This window comes from Tauraco erythrolophus, chromosome W (assembly GCF_009769465.1).
Source record: "Tauraco erythrolophus isolate bTauEry1 chromosome W, bTauEry1.pri, whole genome shotgun sequence".
In the NCBI taxonomy this organism is placed as follows: Eukaryota; Metazoa; Chordata; class Aves; order Musophagiformes; family Musophagidae; genus Tauraco; species Tauraco erythrolophus.
In genome coordinates, this window is record NC_141497.1 from 482,570 (window position 1) to 498,543 (window position 15,974).

Consider the following 15,974-nt stretch of genomic DNA (forward strand, 5'->3'; position numbering starts at 1 on the left):
GGAAAAGGAAAGAGACCCACGGGTTGAGATAAGAACAATTTACTACTACTGCTACCAATATATATATGTACGGATATGTACAAGGATAAACATATACAAACAAGTGATGTACGGTGTAATTGCTCACCACCCCTTGACCGAGGCCCGTCTCGTCCCAAAGTAATGATCCCGAAACAGATAAATCCCGATACTGCAATCCCGGACGAACGGTAGGACCGAAAATAGAGAGTGAGGCAGAGAGAGCACTCAGAGTCCAAAAGTGAGAGTCCCGGAAGAGCAAAAAGCCCTTCTTTCTGGCTGACCCTCACTTTTATACTGGGCATGACACTGCATGATATGGAATACTAATTGGCCAGTTTTCTATGCAGTACTATATGTCTTGGTAATGATCATGGGGAAAAATAAGTTGTAAATTCTAAAGTACAGTAATTTTTTTTACCTTACATAATTTTATTTGCTAAGCAGTTAACTTTGAACCATGTATGTTACACATATTTAGTGTTGCTATGAAAACATTGAGATGTGAAACCTTTGCTCTTTGGAGCTTCACAGCACATATTCCTGACCCTAAGTAATGTTAGTTTTAGAATAATTGCATTGAATCAGCCAGTTCAGTTTCAGATTATGACCTAAGATTGGTTAGAATAATCAGAGTATTAAAAGAGTTCTTGAGAAGATGGGGGTATGAAGTAGTACACATTCTGCAACATGCAGTGTAATGAGATGAAGTTACACATGTATTGATGCTGGTTAGTTTAAAGGAATAGATGGAGGGTGAGGGCTGGGGAGGTGATGGGACAGGGATGAATCTATATTTAGAGATGGCTGTCTTTGACTCTACAGCTTAGTGCTGATTTTTTTTTAGAAGGCTTGCATTTTGCTTGCATATGTAATGCACTTATCTGCTCTATGCAACAACACATACAGAAGTTCTTAGGAAAAATTTATCATGCAAAGTGAAACATGTATGTCCCAGTGGGCACAACTGGCAGATAACTTGTGTGCAACAATATTACATACGAATCAGATTAGTGACTTTTACTCTCTATATTTCAGGGAACAACCCATCTTCAGCACCCGAGCTCATGTCTTCCAGATTGACCCAAACACTAAGAAGAACTGGGTTCCCACCAGCAAGCATGCTGTTACTGTGTCCTACTTCTATGACAGCACAAGAAATGTCTACAGGATAATCAGTTTGGATGGCTCAAAGGTAAGCTTTATTTCAGAGAACTTTCTTGCTGATCAACTTTTGTATTTATTTTCCATTCTGATGTCCTTCATGTATCTTGTCAGATGCTTTTGTCATTATCTGAGTAACAGATTACTGATGTGTTAAAATGGTTGCGTTGCTTTATTACCTGTTTTAAGTGTTTTATTAGAAAATACTAATTTTCATGCATTCATATTTACTTTGATAAATCTATTGCTGAATTTAAGCAATGACCTGTTACTTTAGTTAATATTTTAAGCAGTTTAAAAAGGCATTCCCTGTGAGATGCACTAAAAAGTACAAATAGGGTTGCAATAACCTGTTTTCATCTCTGCATTCAATGATGTTATCAATATCACTGGCTTCAGCATTATGAAGGACATCTGTTTAGTGCCTGTAATCACTTAGTAAATCCTTCTCTGTTACATAGTTTTCCAGTTTTTGCTGTAGAGAGCATGGTTATTCCCTCCTAATAAAGCTCTCCATGGTAAGCTTTTATCAAAACTCAGTCGAGTTGGGTTTGGGTTTTTTGGGGAGTGTTTTTCTTTTTTTCTTTTTTTTTTTTCAAATTAGGAAAGATAATGTGTTGAGCTGCTATTGTAAGAAACCTTGTCTAAGAAATTAATTTGGAGGACTCGGAGAAAATATTTGACTGTTCTTTAAGTTCTACCCCAAGTGGGTATAAAACCAGTAACTTTACAAATGGCATATCAGAAATCTCTACAATAAGGACATTAGATACACAGAGTGTAATTAAATGCTATAATCCTTTCAAGAGACTTTAATTTGCAACTTATGGAGATGTGTCAGTTCACGTTAGTTGGAACTAAAATACTCTGTTAGAGCATAGCAGTATTCACAGAGATTTCTTGGCTATTTATTGAAAGCTGAAAAACATTACTCTGCTTTTTTCTTTTTTTTTTTATTTTCAAAATCTAGAGTATTGTTGTTTTAAATGAGGAAGGAGAGTTTCTATCATATAGAAGTATATAGGAATTTTCTGCCAAAGATCTCTATATGATACTGCTTTAGGTGATTGAGACTCTGGTATCAAAGCCTACCAAAATTTTTCCAAGTGTAACTCTGACTTTCTTACCTTCTCAGAACTCCTTCAAATGATTTTTCGTTCTGTCAAATAATTAAAATACCCTTCGTGTGACTTTTTATAAAAGACTTTGGAATTGAGACTAGATGGTTTATGAAATCAAGGCTACTAATTGTAATCAGTAGCATATTAATTGATCTGCACAGTTTACAAAATCCTTATTCTGATGTCCACTGGGGTTCCTCTGCCTTTATCCAAAGCTGCAACTCTTGAAAAGTGATTGCTGAGTTGCACTGTCAAGCAGTTATTCATCTATTTATTTGCTCTTTTGTCTATTGTGGCATTTCCTTTGCACTTGCAGTACTACTGGAAAGGTATATTGATAATGCAATCTATCACTTTTATTTACTCTCTCTGTGATTGCTGCAATCCTAATAATGTTTTAATCCAAGTGTTATAGGATCTTAATCATGATTAAGAAAGAGCCATTGTTTTAGGCATCACAACATTGCTCTGAAACATATACAGGTGAATAGCAGAGGGACCCACAGAAGAATTTTTAGGAGGTTTTCAGCATAATTCCTAGAGAATTTTTAAATTTTTAATTATAGTCTCATCTTTTCTAACATGTCTGCACATACATAATGTAGTATGCACAAAGGGCTAAATGTAAAGCATTTTTAAGTTCAGAGTGCATCCAGAGTCTCTCTGCTGCAAACATATAGTTGAGTGTCAGTAACACTACTGGCATCTGAGCTTGCAATGCCTTACATTGTCGATTGGTCAGACAGAAGTGTTAAATTTGCAAAGGAGAAAAAACTATGCAATTGAATTCTCTAGTTTTGAGATGAAATGGAATAAAGATGATTTTGTGTTTTTTCTTTTAAAACAAATTTTACACTGAAAATGTTTCCAAATTATATGTTGCCAGCTGCCAAAAATGCTTGTTGAACCATACTGGTTTTGCAGCTCTCATGCCCCTCCCTCGGGGGAATAGATACATGATCCAACTAGGTTTACTTGTAAACCTCTGTGCTGGTGAGGTTTACAGCACTCTGTGGGTTTATATGTTGGAGAGAATGATGTGCATGTGGCTGCTCAGTTATAGTGGCTCAGGTGCTGAGCAGTAAGCCAGTAAGTGATGACAACTCATGCATATGTCCACTTAGACTGCAGTAAGGAAAGTTTGAGAGAGATAAACTTGATATTTGAGTGATAATCCCATTTCTGCCTCACACCCTTCCCCCTCTTTAGGTCAGTATGTTCCAGTAGGATTCCTGGATAAAATTTAACTTCTGTACTGATCACCTGAACATCATTAAATCTTTCTTCTTGAAAACAAAAGGACATTTTTAAGACGTGATCTTCACTCACCTCTGAGATACAGTATCGTACATTGCAGATTCCCCACTTGAATTTGGTTGTGGAGATCTTTGATCTATTTTGAGAGAGTGATTTGTTGTTTTTTTTTTCTCCCCCTTATTCTGTATCAATGGGTCTATGAGCCAGATTCAGCTGAGATAGGTCGAATAGAAAGAAGTTCTGCTTATTCTTTCTACATTCTGTGTATTGTTGTTTGCTGAAGCTACTGTCTCCTCTTAAAATAACTGGCACAAGAAATGATGCATCTCCCTCTAACGTGACTCCAGAAAATGTTCTAGGACCATAAGGTGTTCAGTGTAGAAGCCATATTTTGTAGTCACATACAGTATCCGGATCCCTGTTGCCCATGTCAAGGAGACCCTGATGTAAATAATCAGATGGAACTTCAGGCTGGTTTCTATGACCTCTTGAGTAAATATCTTTTATGCAACCTTTTTCTCCTACTACTCTAGGAATCAAGAGGAAACCTGAAAAATAAAATCTCTTATGCAATATGACATCACAACATTGAGCAGTTGTTGCTAAGGCTTTCAGTTCTCATTAATTATATAGTCATTTCATATTTCTTTGGAAAAATGTGGTTTAGTACTTCTTTCTCCTAGATGATGGAAGGTGCAGCCAAAGCTCAATTAGAGTTCAAGCTGGCCACCATGCCACTCGTCACTGACCTCCATTTGGACATCGACTTGTTGAGCACAACTCTTTGAGTGCGACCATCCAGCCAATTCCTTATCCACCAAGTGGTCCATCCATCAAATCCATGTCTCTCCAGTTTAGAGACAAGGATGTCGTGTGGGACAGTGTCAAATGCTTTGCACAAGTCCAGGTAGATGATGTCAGTTGCTCTTCCTTTATCTACCAAGGCTGTAAATCTGTCATAGAAGGCCCCCAAATTTGTCAGGCACGATTTGCCCTTAGTGAAGCCATGTTGGCTGTCACCAATCACCTCCTTATTTTCCATGTGCCTTAGCATAGTTTCCAGGAGGAGGATCTGCTCCATGATCTTGCCGGGCACAGAGGTGAGACTGACTGGCCTGTAGTTCCCTGGGTCTTCTTTTTTTCCCTTTTTAAAGATGGGGGCTATGTTTCCCCTTTTTCAGTCGTTGGGAACTTCACCGGACTGCCATGACTTCTCAAATATGATGGATAGCAGCTTAGCAGCTTCATCTGCCAGTTCCCTCAGGACCCGCAGATGCACCTCATCAAGTCCCATGGACTTGTCCACCTTCAGGTTCCTTAGATGGTCTTGAACCTGATCTTCTCCTACAGTGGGCAGTTCTTCATTCTCCCAGTCCCTACCTTTGCCTTCTAGGACTTGGGCAGTGTGGCTGGAGCACTTGCCAGTGAAGACTGAGGCAAAGAAGTCATTGAGTACCTCAGCCTTCTTCGTATCTTGATTAGCCACGTCCCCTGTTTCCTTCCAGAGAGGGCCTACATTTTCCCGAGTCCTCCTTTTATCACTGACCTACCCATAGAAGTTTTTCTTGTCACCCTTGATGTCCCTGGCCAGATTTAACTCTATCAGGGCTTTAGCTTTCCTAACCTGATCTCTGGTTGCTTGGACAATTTCTCTGTATTCCTCCCAGGCTACCTGTCCTTGCTTCCACCCTCTGTAGGCTTCCTTTTTGTGCTTGAGTTGGTCCAGGAGCTCCTTGTTCATCCATGCAGGCCAACCTGGTGTTTTTGCCTGACTTTCTCTTTGTTGGGATGTGTACTGCTCCTGAGCTTGGAGGAGGTGATCCTTGAATATTAACCAGCTTTCTTGAGCCCCTCTTCCCTCCAGGGCTTTATCCCATGGTACTCTACCAAGCAGATCTCTGAAGAGGCCAAAGTCTGCCCTCCTGAAATCCAGGGTAGTGAGCTTCCTGTGTGCTATCCTTGCTACCCTAAGGATCTTGAACTCCACCATTTCATGATCACTGCAGCCAAGTCTGCCCTTGAGCTTCACATTCCCCACCAGCCCCTCCTTGTTGGTGAGAACAAGGTCCAGCATAGCACCTCTCCTTGTTGGTTCCTCTATCACTTGGAGAAAGAATTTATCATCAATGCATTCCAGGAACCTCCTGGATTGCTTCTGTCCTGCTGTGTTGTCCCTTCAACAGATCTTGGGGTGGTTGAAGTCCCCCATGAGGACCAGGGCTCATGAACGTGAGGCTGCTCCTATTTGTCTATAGAGGGCCTCATCTGTTTGGCCTTGCTGGTCAGGTGTCCTGTTGCAGACTCCCACTGCAATGTCACCTGTCCCTGCCCTCCCTTCAATCCTGACCCAGAAGTTGTTGGTCAGCTCCTCATCCATCCCCAGGCAGAGCTCCATGCTCTCCAGATGGTCATTGACACAGAGGGCAACACCTCCTCCTCTTCTCCCCTGCATGTCCTTCCTAAAGAGCCTGTATCCGTCCATTCCGACACTCCAGTCATAGGATTCATCCCACCATGTCTCCGTGATGCCAATAAGACCATAACCCTACAGACGCGCACACACCTCTAACTCCTCTTGTTTATTCCTCATGCTACGCGTGTTTAAATAGAGGCATTTAAGTTGGGCCCTTGATGAAGCTGACTTCCTGGCTGGAGTGTTTGAAATTTCTTTCTGGTGCTCTCAGCTTGTCTTGATCAAGCCTGATATTATCCCCCTCCCCCTTCAAGCCCTGTCAATGAGCCCCACTAGCTGATGTGCAAAGACCCTCTTCCCCCTTTGGGAATGGTGAATCCCATCTGGTGCCAGCAAGCCTGGTGCCGTGTAGGCCATCCCATTGTTGAAAAACCCAAAATTGTGGTGGTGACACCAGCCACGGAGCCATGTATTAATAGACTGGGTGTTACAGATTAAGTCTGGTTAACTGAATTCTTTTAACTATATTCTTTTGTCTCAATAGTCTTGCTTAAGACTGTTAAGAATTGTTCGGACTAATAGCCCTGTTTAGCATTAGTAGCTAAATTTGCTGAAGTCTTAGGCCACAAGCTGCAAACTACCACCTAGGAAAGTTGAACTTATCTTGAACTGTTGCCTGGTTACATGAAGGGAGGACCAGAGACTAGTGCCAAATGGAAGATAAGAGGACCATGATTGTCAGCAGAAGCTACAACTCATCTAGATAAGAAACAGCTTACAGCCTGCCTGGAGACAGAGAAAGAATCCAATAAGGAACAAAGAAGACCCCAGACCAATAATTACTGTTGGACCAAGAGACGTGTGCAACACGCATGAACAGTGCATGAAGAACGGGTGCATAGACTGTAAGGGTATAAATGCCCAGGGATTCCTTTGTTCAGAGTCCTTCTCTGGAGGCACCCAGCTCGAGCTGTTCCTATTGCTGTACCACTCAATTACGTTATTTATTTTTTTAACTTGGAATCATAAATCTGAGACTCTGCTGCGGGAAAAAGAATTCCCTAGGACAAAGAATTTCTTTAACACTAGGTGCATCCATTTCTTCCAATGTTGCTGGCTGCAACTGGAAGGAGAGAGGAAAAGATAACTTGTGCTCCAGATCCCCTTACCAACCGTCCCAGGGCCCTGAAGTCTCTTTTGATCGCCCTTGGACTTCGTGTTTCAGCTTCACCACCCACATGGAAGAGCAATAACAAGTAGTAGTCCGTGGGCCGTACCAGGCTAGGAAGTTTCCTAGTCATGTCCTTAACCCGGGCCCCAGGGAGGCAGCAGACTTCCCTAAGAGGAGGGTCTGTCCAGCATATTGGACCCTCTGTTCCCCTCAGATGGGAGTCACCTACAACTATAACCCATCTTTTCTTCCTCGTGGAGGTGGTCATGATACAGGGGTAGGCCTTTCTGACCCTGGCAACACCTCTGGTGTAGATGGACTGTCATCCCCATCATCCATCGATGGGCCTTCCACCTCCAGAGCCTCATACCTGTTGTGCAGAGGCACCTGGGAACGTGAGGTGGGCAAGGAGGGGGTTCGCCTGTTGCCCTGAGTACGGACTTGCTGCCATTTGTTACTTTCCTTTAAGTTACTGTCTTCTGCCTGATGGGGTGAGGATACAGAATCCCCTTTGTCTTGGTTGGGTTTTTTTGTGGCTCTTCCTTTTGCTGCTTCAGATGCGGCAGAGCATGACACCACCAGTCTATCTCTGTCTTGGACTCCCTGATTCTCTTTAACCTTCCTGCTTCCTCTCTCAGCTCTGCCACCATGCTGAGCAGATCATCCACCTGGTCACACCTCACACAGCTGTTTTCACCATTGCTGTCCCTTACCTCTAAAAGGCACTCCCTGCAGCCCAAGACCTGGACAGCCACGTTTTTTTGTGGGAGCTCTGTCTGCGCTGCCCCATCCCTTCTGCTGAGTGCAGAGGACTTCGCCTTCCACCGGGTGATCACCATAGCTGAGCTCCTTCTGAGAGGGTGATGGCCACCAACTAAACTCACCTCTTGAGCTGGCAGCCTGCCCGTGCCCTGCCACACCACGCCCTGGCTGACGCGCCACCCTCTGGTCGTTAGCGCTCCCCAGGCTGCTTTTTGTAGGGGTGGGGGTGGCTGCTGTTGCTCTGGCACATGTTGTGATACAATGTGTTCTGAAGTTTCTTGCAATGCTTCTCTCCCTCACTTCATCTGAGAATTAGCATATGGACATGGAAGCTGTTTGTGGGCTTAGCTGGCCTCTCAGCTGTAAATTTTTCAGGCTTGCCCTGTAGAATTCAGAGAAAATTTGATGTTGATGGTAGCTGTGTTGATCTCAGCAGAAGCTAAGGATGCTATGTAAACTCTAACTACTCACTTTAATATCCATCCAGAAGGCCATCTCACACAAGTAGTATAGACTGGATATGACTTTTAGAAGATCTCAGGCTTGGGAGAGCAGTACTTGGTCTCTGATGTTGAAGTTTCTCACTGTCACCATCCTGAGAAAATATTTTTATTCTCTGTGCATCAGTCCAGTTCCTGCTACTCAAAGAATAAAATTAAGATTTCTTTACCTCTAACAGAGAAGTTGATTTGGACCCTGTGAATTTTATTGCTGCTCCAGGATTCTACAGTAATCACTGGCTTTGCACTGCTGGGGATAAGGCAGGGGTTATGGTTTCATGAAAGTAGAATAAAGCACGTGCACACCGATGTTCAAAAGATTCTCAACTCTAGTGTGAGACAGTAGGACCCATATTGACAATAACCTTTGGAACGCAATAACTGGCATGTAAGAAAGATTCTTCCTGAACTGTTCTGTTCACAGTGTATGCTATTTTCTGGGAAGTTTTAAGGACATTCTCTTTCATATGCGTGTTACAAAACATCTACTAGCCAGTGTTTTATGAAAAGGGCTGTGAATTATTTAACAAATGTGGCTGTGTCAGGGAAGTTTCCCGGCTGCTACATGAGAAGCACCTGTGCCTCATCAAGACAGGTGCTGAGTCACGTTGGTTGGCCGGAGACCACGTGACCTATGGGAAGCTTAAAGGCGGGGCACTCCCAAGAGGGAGTGGGGCATTTCCCTCCTGGAGTTTGGAGTGGCAGGAGCCCCCTAGAGAGTGAGAGTTGGAGCTCTCTGTTGGACTAAGATAGCAGTGAGTTTAGAAGAGCCTTCTGATTGTGGAATACGTTGTGGTCGCAACAGCCGGTTGGTTGCGACCCATTGGAAGAAGACACAGGCAGTCCACGACATCTGGTGACCCCGATGTGATTCGTCGAAATGCAAACTGCCTGGACTGCAGGGTGAACTGCGGTGGAGATAAAACCCAGCGAAGCTTGAGAGCAGCAGGAGCTGCGGATTGACCAGTTTTGACCTAGACACCTGGAACAAGGTGAGCCGCTGGGAATGGACATGAGACAGAACTCTGTAAAGGAAGGCCAGACTTTTGCATTTCTTGAATCTGCGATAATGGCTGCAGGGGCCAATATAAGAAGCAAGGATCTATATAATTTACTTAACTGGGTGGCGGAGCGTGAAGACCTAGTGAGTCTCAATACGTCCTTTAGCCTTGAGCTATGGAAGAAGTTGGGGGATAAGTTGCTTTGTGAAGTAGTCTTTGAGAATAAGGACTCGACCAAAACTGACCTGTTGCGTACATGGGGGGCCTTGGATAATATAATTCAAGCAACAGATTACGTATCAATGGGCAAAGGTTTTGAGGAAGACGACGAACTGTCCGAGGGAGGACTGGCCTCAGACAGCATGGACAGTGAATTGGATTTATCTTCACTGTTCAAGGAGATCAAGGAAGTTGCGGGGACTGTGCAGGGACTTTGCCCCACCCTGCAGGAGGTGTTAAAACGTCCCCCACCCTTTGCCCCAACAGCCCCCCCTTCCCCCATTATTATGCCTACGGCTCTGCCATTTGAGCAATTGGCCCCACCCTTGGCAACTTCATATCCCGCGGTATCTGGTTATCCGGCCCAGGTACGTTTGGTGCAGCCAATAATACTACAGCAAGTTATGACAATACTGCAAGGTATATCCCAGCAGTTAGCAGCTGTAGTGGAAACGCTGCAGCAGGCCATGACCCATCCTGCAGCAAGAGAGACTGCAGGAGAAACCTCTCAGCAGGCCATGACCCATCCTGCAGCAAGAGAGACTGCAGGAGAAACCTCTCAGCAGGCCATGACCCACCCTGCAGCAAGAGAGACTGCAGGAGAAACCTTTGAAGCAAGTGATAGTTCTGCTGGGAAGTTACCAACCGCACCTAGACCAAGGAGAAAGTCGCCAGAATCCGCCTGTTTATTGGAATCAGACCCCTTGGGAGCGACTACAGTAACAGTTCAGCCTCATGACCCAGTTCGCTTCTGGGATGAGGTTAGAACAAAAGCAATAGAGGCCAGGGACTGGGACCTGGCTAAAGCTCTGGGGGTACCAGTTAACAATAAAGAATCATCTATAACAGAAATGAGGGGAGGGCCTAGTGCGTTCCCCGTGGCACTAGCCCTTCCGGGTTCCCTGCGTGTTAGGAAGCAGAAGTGTTATAGATGTGGAAACCTGGGACATATAAAACCGGAATGCCCAGGACGAAAGGGTCAAAGGCGGACAATAAATGCTGGAAAAGTTAATGGCTCGGTTAATTGCCATAAATATGGACAACAGAGATGTTACAGGTGCGGAAAAATAGGCCATATTGCTAGGCAATGCGAATCAGAGGTTTACACTAACGGCTGGCTGAGAAATAAAAGAATGAGAAAGTGTATGCAGATGCATAATGGTCTGGACAAAACTTTTGCGGGAGCGTTATGGCAGCCACAGGTTGATCAACAGAAAAAGCAGCCACAGCAGCCAAGGTGGATGTATCCGTCGTCGCCGGATCAATGGATATACCTGCCGTCACGTTACGACAAAAAATGAGAATGACTTACAAACGGCGACGGAAAATGGAATTGAAACGTTGGAAACCCCTAAAGGCTGCGAGGCATTTTTTTTTTTTTTAAAAGAAAAGGGGGAATTGTCAGGGAAGTTTCCTGGCTGCTACATGAGAAGCACCTGTGCCTCATCAAGACAGGTGCTGAGTCACGTTGGTTGGCCGGAGACCACGTGACCTATGGGAAGCTTAAAGGCGGGGCACTCCCAAGAGGGAGTGGGGCATTTCCCTCCTGGAGTTTGGAGTGGCAGGAGCCCCCTAGAGAGTGAGAGTTGGAGCTCTCTGTTGGACTAAGATAGCAGTGAGTTTAGAAGAGCCTTCTGATTGTGGAATACGTTGTGGTCGCAACAGCCGGTTGGTTGCGACCCATTGGAAGAAGACACAGGCAGTCCGCGACATGGCTGAAACTCTTAGTAGCACCAGACAGGTGAGAAAGCATGCCTGCATTTCACTTCGAATACACATATCTAGTTTTATGGCTATTCTTTCTTGTTCACATTGGATAGTTATAAACTGTAATGACTATCAATTTTTAAATGGAACCCATTGGTGTTATTATAAGATTTTATCCTGGCATACTTTGTCAGCTGGACAGTTCCACATCACAGATTTGGAATGTTAGACAAACTTTAATGTGACGAAAATACTGTTGAAATCATAGAATCATAGAATGGCATAGGCTGGAAGGGACCTTAGAGATTATCTAATCCAACCTCCCTGTCATGAGCAGGGACGCCTCTCAACTAGATCAGGCTACTCAAGGCTCTGTCCAACTTGGCCTTGAACACCTCCAGGGAGAGGGCATCCACAACTTCTCTGGGCAATTTATTCCAAAGTCTCACCACCCTCGTACTGAAGAATTTCTTCCTAAGATCTAATCTAAATCTGTTCTCCTTCAACTTAAACCCATTTCCCCTTGTCCTATCAGTGGACACTCTTGTAAAAAGTCCCTCCCCAGCCATCCTGTAGGTTCCCTTCAGGTATTGGAAGGCAGCTATTAGGTCCCCCCGAAGTCTTCTCTTTTCAAGGCTGAACAATCCCAGCTCCCGCAACCTGTCCTCGTAGCAGAGGTGCTCCAGCCCCTGAATCATCTTTGTGGCCCTCCTCTGAACATGCTCCAACAGATCTATGTCTCTCTTATGGTGGGGACACCAGAACTGGACGCAGTATTTGAGGTGGGGTCTCACAAGAGCAGTGTAAAGGAGGAGAATCACCTCTCTTGACCTGCTGACCATGCTTCTCTTGATACGTCCCAGGATGCAGTTGGCCTTCTGGGCCGTATGAGCACACTGCCGGCTCATGTTGAGCTTCTCATCTATAAACACCCTCAAATCCTTCTCTTCAGAGCTACTCTCAACCCACTCTGTGCCCAGTTTGTATTTGTGCCTAGGATTGGCCCAACCCAGGTGAAGGACCTTGCATTTTGACTTGTTGAAGCTCATGCAGTTTGCACTGGCCCATTTCTCAAGCCTATCAAGGTCCCTCTGGATGGCATCTCTTCCCTCAAGTGAGTCCACAGCACCACACAACTTGGTGTCATCGGCAAACTTACTGAGGGTGCACTCAATGCCGTCATCCGTGTCGCTGACAAAGATGTTGAACAGCACTGGACCCAGAACAGACCCCTGAGGAACACCGCTTGACACTGGTCTCCATGTAGACATTGCGCCATTGACCACAACTCTTCGAGTGCGATCGTCCAGCCAGTTCTTTATCCACCGAGTGGTCCATCTGTCAAATTCGTGTCTCTCCATTTTAGAGACAAGGATGTCGTGTGGGACAGTGTCAAACGCCTTGCACAAGTCCAGGAAAATGACATCCGTTGCTTTACCCATGTCAACCAGCTCTGTAGCTTTGCCGTAGAAGGCCACTAAATTAGTCAGGCACGACTTGCCCCTAGTGAAGCCATGTTGGCCGTCACCAACCACTTAATTATTTTTTATGTACCTTAGTACAGCTACCAGGAGAATCTGTTCCATGATTTTACCTGGCACAGAGGTAAGGCTGACTGGTCTGTAGTTTCCTGGGTTGTCCTTGGTCCTTTTTTTAAAAATGGGGGTTATGTTGGCCCTTTTCCAATCTGTAGGAACCTCACCAGACTGCCAGGACCTCTCAAATATGATGGCTAGTGGCCTAGCAGCTTAAGCCGCCAGTTCCTTCAGGACCCATGGATGTATCTCATCAGGTCCCATGGACTTGTGCACCTTCAGGTTCTGTAGGTGTTCCTGGACCTGATCTGCTCCTACCCTGGGTGGTTCTTCACTCACCCAGACCCAGCCAACATCCTCTGTGATTTGGGTAGTGTGGTTCGAGTGGTTGCCAGTGAAGACTGAGGCAAAAAAGTTGTCGAATATTTCAGTCTTCTCCACGTCCTCAGTAACCAGGTCACCTGTATCCTTCTGGAGCAGCCCCACATTCTCTCTCATTTTTGTTTTTTCTCTCACATACCTATAAAACCCTTTTCTGTTATTTCTAATATCGCTGGCCAGATTTGACTCTGTCAGGGCCTTAGCTTTTCTAACCTGGTCTCTGAGTACACGAGCAACTTCCTTGTAATCATCCCAGGTTACCAGTCCCTGCTTCCATGCTTTGTGTATTCCCCTTTTGTATTTGATTTTAGCCAGGAGTTCTTTGTTTATCCATATAGGTCTCCTGGTGTTTTTGCCTGATTTCTTCCTTTTAGGGATGCAATGCCTTTGAACTTGGAGGAGATGATCCTTGAAAGTCAACCAGCAATCTTGGGTTCCCAGTCCCTCCAGGGCTTTATCCCATGGCACACTACCAAGGAGGTTCCTGAAGTGGCGAAATTCAGCTCTTCTGAAATCGAGGGTTTCAAGCTTGCTGAGCTTCCCCCTCTTAGCTGCCCTTAGGATCTCAAACTCCACCATCTCATGGTCACTGCAGCCAAGGCTACCCACGAGTTCAACATTACCTACCAGCCCTTCCCTATTGCCGAGAACGAGATCTAACATGGCACCTCTCCTCATTGGTTCCTCTATCACTTGGAGAAGGAAGTTATCGTTACTGCATTCCAGGAATCCCCTGGATTGCTTGTTCCCCACCGTGTTGTTTTTCCAACTGATGTCGGGGTGGTTAAAATCCCCCATGAGGACCAGGGCTTGTGAACGAGCAGCAACTCCTATCTGCCTATGTAAGTCCTCGTCCACTTGGTCCTTGTGATTGGGTGGTCTGTAGCACACTCCCACTGTCAAGTCTCCTACCCTTCCTTTCACCCTGGCCCACAGGCACTTGGTTCTTTCGTCATCACTTGCCAGGTGGAGCTCCATGCATTCTAGCTGTTCGTTGACATAGAGGGCAACACCCCCTCCTCATGTCCCCTGCCTGTCCTTCCTGAACAGTTTATACCCCTCTAGTCCAACACACCAATCGCAGGAGTCATTCCACCATGTCTCTGTGATGCCGATCAGGTAATCAGGAAATCCATGGTAAAACTTTAGTTGGTTTTAATGGAACCAGCATATAATTGAATAGTTGTAGTTATTTGTTTACATTAGCAGAAGTTGTATGCTGGAAGACGCGCTTCTTCCATCCTGTACGTAACAAGGACTAGAGAAGAAAAATCTATTCTAAGAGTAGCTCTTCTTCTGTAGTTGGTGTATGACCCTGTCACTGTTAGTCATGTTTGTGTGTGTATAAAGGAAAAACGGATTCTTGCAATACAGAAACTTAAAAATAAATTGTGCTTCTTTTTTATTGCATGTTTTCCAGTGAGGATTGCATATGCAGTGGAGGAAATGCAACTGTGGAGCTTACAGTGGATCTTGAGAGGCATTACTTTAGGGGACAAAGAAATACACTTGTGAGACAAAAGAAGGCTTTGATAGTTCTTCTATTCTGATCTCATTAGCCTATGTGGATGCTTTAAAGAACTTTTTTTTTAGACTTGCTAACTATTAAATGACTGCTTTCAATTGCAAACAGGTGCCTCTCCCTTTGCTCTTTTTAAAGAATGTATCCCAATATATGCTTTCATAATTTTAGCTGTGATTGAATTAGAAGAAAACTATTCCCTAGTTGCAAGTTTGTCTTATTCAGTGTACATAGATACTTGTCTATAATACTGGCATTTTCAATTATTCAGTAGTCTTTTTAAAAAAATCAAAACCACAGAACCCCTTTTTTACAACTATTACTTTTTTGTTTAGGCAATAATAAATAGCACTATAACCCCCAACATGACATTTACTAAAACATCCCAGAAGTTTGGCCAATGGGCAGACAGCAGGGCGAATACAGTCTATGGCTTGGGATTTTCATCTGAACATCACCTTTCAAAAGTAAGTATGACCAATGACGACTATTCTGCCAGTCAAGCAGCTTAAGAGTATTTGATTCCTGCTGGTTGTATCTTGACTCAGTACTCACTACTGTTGTTATTTAAAAATAATTTACAAAAAATGTTCTGTATCTATCTTTATAATGTAAAAAGACAAGACAATATTGTTATAACACTTTGTTGCCTATGAATTTTATTTTAACTGATTGAGGAAAGGAGGGAGATTTAAACTATCACAGTGTATGCTGTTAATGCTTTCTAGGTATTCACTTGTTAGGTTTCTCTTCTTTAAAGTTATTCTTCTGTTACAGTTTTTCATGACAGAATTTAAAGGAGTAGACTATGTGGTGTTTCTTCTGTGTATAGATTTCCTAGAAAAAAATTGTTGGTAGTCTTCAGATGCATTTTTTGTTTTTTAAGCCACATTCACCTTTCTGCTGTGTAGTGCATCAAATTACAGATATTTCAACATGTGCAGGATTAAAGTAAAGCTTGTGGGAAAAATATTCAATGCAAAAGAAAGCTACATTTTCTTGTTGGAATGCAAAAGTTGAAATTTTTACTAAAGAAACTCAGTGCGCTATGAGTTTTTTTTTCTGATCTACTTGTACAGGAGGGAAGTCCACCTTAATCAAAGGAAAGCAGTAACTGCTTTTTCTCAAAGTGATGGTATGATTCCTGTGAGCACCCTTTCTACAATCCCTGTTATTATTGATACTACTCTGGTATATGAGTCC

The 15,974-nt window shown here is 44.0% G+C and overlaps 1 protein-coding gene across 1 annotated transcript in view; it reads left to right on the plus strand.

The window, feature by feature from the left end:
* Positions 1–1,063: 1,063 nt before the first annotated feature.
* The window catches only part of LOC104375664 (homer scaffold protein 1), a 166,409-nt gene continuing 151,498 nt past the window's right edge, over positions 1,064–15,974 (plus strand). The window contains exons 1-2 of the mRNA XM_086630194.1: positions 1,064–1,213; positions 15,107–15,238. Of these exons, the coding sequence (XP_086486320.1) occupies positions 15,137–15,238 (102 nt within the window). The 5' untranslated portion in view covers positions 1,064–1,213; positions 15,107–15,136. The remainder of the gene's footprint in view (positions 1,214–15,106; positions 15,239–15,974) is intronic.